Genomic DNA, 6,304 nt, shown 5'->3' on the forward strand with positions numbered 1-6,304 from the left:
TAATATAAGCTGCATTCCAGTCCCCATTCTTTCCACTGACCGCTCTCGCTGTTCTCTTTCTCTCGAAGTTCTCTTCCATTCGATGATCACGAGTACCTCAAACAATTAATAAAGAACAATTCGCGAACTGTCTGCACACAGTCTCCACAGAGAAAAACCTCGGAGAGGTTTCTCTCTGAGGCTCGATTCTTGAATTCATTTCTAAGAGAAACGTATTCGCAAATTCTGTTCTTACAGAAAAGTTGAAAATTTATTGGCTATCATATGGCTTTTAACCAATAAACTTGCAACTTTTCTGTTAAAGCGGGTATTTGCGCATACGTTTCTCTTGCGAATAAATTCTTAAAAAGAGACACATCAGTCATTGTTTAGACATAACGGTATAATAAAAATTAAAAAATGCACTACTTCACGAAAACTGTCATAACAATAACATAACATTCATCACACTACGTACGTCACTTCACGAGTTCACGCGACCCACATGGGCAACCCACATAATCCATTACACACGCCGTAGTGACGATGCGAATGACTGCGTTCCATTTTATTACGCACATGATTAACATTAGACATTATTATCCGTGAAACGGAACGTTACCCGAGATGCATGCGATTGTGATCGCTGCTCATGCCACTATATTTCGTCGGTGTGACAGGTTCCTAAATAACCCGAGGCGCATAGCACACAAGCGCCTCTTGCATCAAAAGTATGAAAGTGACGTTTTCTGATCTGAGAGGTCGATCAGGAGGTGACGATAACGACGTTTCTTAAATGAAAATTTTGACATTTGGACTTTGCGTCGTTTGATATCTCCTCTCATAGGGTACGTAGGGGACAAATAAAAATAGTTTTCACATACAAATCGACCCCAAGCTTTCGATTGAGCCTAGTTAGAACTCGATCAAACTCCGTTTAGCCGTTTCTGAGATATCCGATAATCTCGGGTGCTCGCAAGTCGCGTACTCGCGTAAAGAGCACGGTCGGGCTCGCGCTGCGCGTTCACTTGGCGCGAGCCACTACCGTGTCTCTCGATACTCATCTCGTTGTTTGTACACTGATAGAAAAATGTGTTGTATTTGTAACCATCACAATTGCATAGTAAAATGATTACAGTTAGGAATATCATTTTTATAGCAATTACTATTACAACATTGGTAATAATAACTATAATATATATATGGTAAATGCTTATAATAAAGATCATTTTATGGTACACAACTAACTGTATATAAAGATCTCCAATTTGGTTACAGCAACCATGTCATAGATGCTATTTGCAATTATGGTTACAAATACAACACATTTTTCTATCAGTGCACACAATTATTTAAATTATTATTAGATATTATTAAATACTATTATTTATTATTATTACATATTGAGAACTGGAAAATTTAGAGTCGGAACCGGAATTGAAAAAATTCGTAGTTTAAACGATTTTCGGTTTTCTTTATTTGTCAAAAAATAGAACCCGTTACACTAAAGTTGAAACCGTAACAGTTTTCGAATATTTTACTAAATCGTAACTGAAACCGAACCATAATAATTTTATTTCGGACCGGGTCCCTGATTAGGATAAATAAAATTCTGTCGTTGACGCTCTTTATCTATACATGTTTGTTTCATTATTCTTATTTACACGCGTTTCTTGTATCATAATACCTAATATATTTATTTTACTGAAAAACTTTTTTTAATTAATTCCTGTACATTTATAAAACTGGAATAAAACGAAAAAAATATTCACTCATATTCAATCAGATATTAAGAATTGAATTTTTTTTTCTTTTGTAAAATGTAAAGTGGACACAACTCCAGAGCGGAAGTGCCTCTGTCTGTAATCTTCTTTTTATCATTCTAATATAAATAATAGCATGATCCTGAAAATATTTATTACACACAGTATTATGTAATTTAAAGACTTTTTTCCCTATGTAGCAACGGATTATTTCAATTCAAGAAAATCTTGTCCTTGTGGTATACTAGAACAGGACAATTTTTATTAAATTAATAGTAATAACGCTTTTTAATAAAAAAAAGTTAACAACTTATATCAACGTTTCTATATATAAATCGTATTTATGTTTAATTGTATTATTCGTGACGACTGTTGACGACTGGTGGCTTAAGTTGCTGGTATGTTTGTATTCAACGTATTCGGATCAGGGTACGTATTGCGATCGTGTAATGTTTCCCGTAGGGCGGAAGTGTGAAAAGTGAAAAGTTTCAAGTTACTGGGTGCTTTCCAATTGCTTAACACATCTTAGCACAAACGTACACAGGAAGGCACAAAGTGTAGCGATGTGCACAATTCAATTGGAACAAAGTGTGTAACAGTCTGTACCAAATACCTATAGTGTGTCTGTGTCTTGATATTTTTTAATCCATGGTGGTAATAAATTTCCGTGTAACTATTACTCAAGTGATGCGAATTACATTTTTAAAAGAAGAAGCAAGACCATATAACAGATCAGCAACAATAACAATTAACGTTTAGGCTATCGTTAATAATTTTCTTTGTAGAATCCGTTGAAACGGACCAACAATGCTGCGTAATTTACGTAAGTATATTTCAAGGAAAATAACCTTAGAGAAATTAGTATAGCATATTATATATGCATTTTTGCATAATATAAATATTTCAAAAATATTTTTTAGAAACTAGCTTGACTAAAAAGAGTGAAAAAGTATTTTGTTTATTTTTTATGTTACATATGTATGAAAACTCTGACATAAAAATATGTACAAAATATTTATCGTAAATATTTTTCTTTCTTATAAATATTTTATGAATATTTTGTGCTATTTGAGATGGTATATAACTATATAATATAATATTGATAATTGTTTTAATTAGAAGATTTTGTAACCAAACTTATTATTTTTATATCCAGCATAATATTATTTAATTATTTCTTTTATAAATATAAAAATAATAATGTCACAGTTATTAGAAATGGATGAAATAGTCATAACAATGACTGCAGATTTATCATCCAGCTCTACTAATACCAGTTCAAGTTCCTCTGACAGCCTTAGTGAGATAATGAATTCCACTAATGAATCTAATACATCTTTCTCAAGTAATGAAGTTGAAGATGATTTATTGTTTCCATTGTATCAACTTCTCATGCATGGAAGAAGACGGAGCAAAGTTCAAGACTTCCTCAACACTGTCCACTTATATAGTGATGCTGTATTTAAGGAGCACTTTAGATTACAGAGACGTACGGCATATCTTCAAATAGGTATATAAAATATGTATTATTTATATTGTCTATTATTTACATTTTTTTTAATGCTAATGCCATATTAATTTTTATACTTGCAGACGTGCTGCAGCAGAGTAATTTTATCCCATCCCATTCTTCTGGTATGCGTAAAATCTCTGCTGAGTGGAGTTTCCTTATATTTCTTTGGTATATTGCAAATACTGAGCCATTACGAACTTTGGGAGATAGATTTAATGTATCTATATCTTCAATTTTTCGTATAATACATCGTGTTGTGGAATGGCTATTATCTAGATTAGATGAAGAAATAAAATGGCCAGAGGGAAATGATGCTATCCTCGTAATATCCCAAAAGTTCGAGGCAAAACGAGGTATAAAAAAATGTATCGGAGCAATAGATTGCACGCATATCGCAATTCGACGGCCTGTTGATTACTCTAGAGACTATTGCAATAGAAAAAGGTTTTTCTCTGTCGTGTTACAAGGTGTTGTAGATGCAGATATGAAGTTCACAAATATTTATTGTGGAAAACCGGGTTCACTGCACGACGCACGTGTTCTAAGAAGATCGTTACTCTATGATACTGCTCAAAATGACATGGAAAACATTTTCCCTAATGAAACGTGCATAATAGGAGATTCAGCCTATCCACTACTACCATGGCTCGTCCCACCATTTCGAGATAACGGACATTTAAGCGTACAGCAGTCTGAATTTAATTTCTTACACTCTTTTACACGGATGTCAATAGAGAGAGCTTTTGGATATTTAAAAGGTCGTTTCCGTCGTTTGAGATTTTTAGAATTACTTGATATTCAATTTATTCCAAAATTAATAACAGCCGCTTGTATTATGCATAACATTACTATAAAAGAAAATGATGAAAATGAATTCTTTGCAGATTTTAATGACGTTCTTGTAGATAATGTTGTAGATAACAATTATGAGATTGATGATTTACATGCTAGATATAGAAATAGGAATAATGTAATAGATCGAAGAATGCAGATGTTTCGGGAGCTGTTTCCAGAATCCTTTTCTAAAAAAGATATGTTATTTATTTATCGAATGTATCGAAGTCATCTCGAAAGTCTCGAAGAATTGTTGCCTTTAATCCACGATGCTGATTGGTTCTTTCGCTGATCATTGAACCGCATGCTTCGTAGTGTTTGACAGTTGTGTTTGACAGTTGTGTTTTCAAATCAAAATTGGTTATATCAAAAGTGTGTAAGTAATAAGGTAAGTAATAAAGAGATATATTAAGTAATAATATAATCTCTCTCTCTCGGAAATAACAATAATATCTTTAAAATTTTATAATCTTTTGGAAAAAAAGAAGGAAAGGAAATAGATTGGTAGGAGAAAGAGAGAGTTTCGACTTTTGTAGGAAGAAGAAGCAGAAAAGGAAACAGAAGGTGAAACAGCGACTTCTATAGAAAGAAGGAGCGGAAAAAGAGAGAGAGAGAAAGAGAGTGTAAGAAAGAAGAAAAAGAAAAGTGTTAGAGCATTAACAGTAAATATTATTGTATTGAGTATTTTATGTAGTTAGCAGCTCGCAATTACATATATTATTGGCTAATTTTTTTTCTGTGTGTGTATATTTGTGTATGCGCGCGCGTGTGTGTGTGTGTAAAATTATGTAAATTCATAAATAATTACATAATATTATATAAAAATATATTTTATTAAAAATTATTATTTACTTAATTCTTTTAACTTTTTTAAAATAAATACATACATATGTGTGTGTGTGTGTATTTATAAAAAAAAAGTTTAAAAAAAATAAGTAAATAATTTTTATTAAAATATGTTTTTATATAATATTAAGATATATTAAGTAATAATGTAATATATATAGGAAATAACAATAATATCTTTAAAATTTTATAATCTTTTAGAAAAAAAGAAGGAAAGGAAATAGATTGGTAGGAGAGAGAGAGTTTCGACTTTTGTTGAAAAAAGAAGCAGAAAAGAAAACAGAAGGAGAAACAGCGACTTCTATAGAAAGAAGGAGCAGAAAAAGAGAGAGAGAGAAAGAGAGTGTAAGAAAGAAGAAAAAGAAGAGTGTTAGAGCATTAACAGTAAATATTATTGTAAGTTAGCAGCTCGCAATTACATATATTATTGGCTATATTTTTTTCTGTGTGTGTATATTTGTGCGTGCGCGCGCGTGTGTGTGTGTGTGTAAAATTATGTAAATTTATAAATAATTACATAATATTATATAAAAATATATTTTATTAAAAATTATTATTTACTTAATTCTTTTAACTTTTTTTTAAATAAATACATACATATATGTGTGTGTGTGTGTATTTATAAAAAAAAGTTTAAAAAAAATATGTAAATAATTTTTATTAAAATATGTTTTTATATAATATTATGTAATTATTTATAAACTTACACTTACACGTTTTTTATTCAAAATTGCAGAAGATAGAGGATAGATATAGACAACATAAAAATATGATTAATAATTTGTGTTGAGAGAGAAAGAGAGAAAGAGAGAGAGGGAGAAAAAGAGAGTGAGAGAGCGTGAGATAAAAAAAATAAAAAATAAAATTTAAAATAATTAAGTAAATAATAATTTTTTATAAAAATGTTTTTATATAATATTATGTAATTATTTATAAAATTATACTTACACGTTTTTTATTCACAATTGCAGAAGATAAAGGATAGAGGATTAAAGAAAGAGAAAAAGATAAAGAAAGGAGAGAAAAAAAGAAAAGAGAGAAAAGATTCAAAAAGCATAATTCTTTTAAATTAATAAACATTAAGACATTTCATAAAAAAGCGGAGAGAAAAAAGGAAGAAAGACGAGATAGGTATTTAATAATTGTTTAAAAAGCTGTAAAGCTTGTTTTGTCAAAATTTTGAATTTTTAATGACTTAATTGCGTTTTTATTTTTAACATATATAAATGTTTTTATTTAAGGTTAAAGAAAATAAACATTATATTAAAAAAGAAAAAAAGAAATAAAGGAAGCAGAGAGTAAGAAAAGAAAAAAAGAAATATTAAAGAGGTATATACAGAAAATAGAAATAAAAATTTACATAATATTA

General features: G+C 30.1%; 1 protein-coding gene across 4 annotated transcripts; it reads left to right on the top strand.

Annotated features, from left to right (window-relative positions):
- The first annotated feature begins 935 nt into the window (after nt 1–935).
- Nucleotides 936–4,720, top strand: LOC118648375 (protein ANTAGONIST OF LIKE HETEROCHROMATIN PROTEIN 1-like). Of its 4 annotated transcripts, none has more exons than XM_036294704.1 (3): nt 936–2,565; nt 2,992–3,252; nt 3,336–4,720. In XM_036294704.1, exons 1-3 carry the CDS (start codon nt 2,550–2,552, stop codon nt 4,379–4,381), a joined length of 1,323 nt encoding a protein of 440 aa, XP_036150597.1. In that variant the 5' UTR covers nt 936–2,549; the 3' UTR covers nt 4,382–4,720. The 4 variants fall into 4 exon arrangements, with proteins under 4 accessions (XP_036150597.1, XP_036150599.1, XP_036150598.1 ...); XM_036294706.1 differs by lacking the exon at nt 936–2,565 and having other exon boundaries at nt 2,858–3,252; nt 3,336–4,013; nt 4,140–4,720; XM_036294705.1 differs by lacking the exon at nt 936–2,565 and having other exon boundaries at nt 2,858–3,252; nt 3,336–3,608; nt 3,723–4,720.
- Nucleotides 4,721–6,304: the final 1,584 nt, after the last annotated feature.

The sequence above is a fragment of the Monomorium pharaonis genome, unplaced genomic scaffold (genome assembly GCF_013373865.1).
Source record: "Monomorium pharaonis isolate MP-MQ-018 unplaced genomic scaffold, ASM1337386v2 scaffold_41, whole genome shotgun sequence".
NCBI classification, from domain to species: Eukaryota; Metazoa; Arthropoda; class Insecta; order Hymenoptera; family Formicidae; genus Monomorium; species Monomorium pharaonis.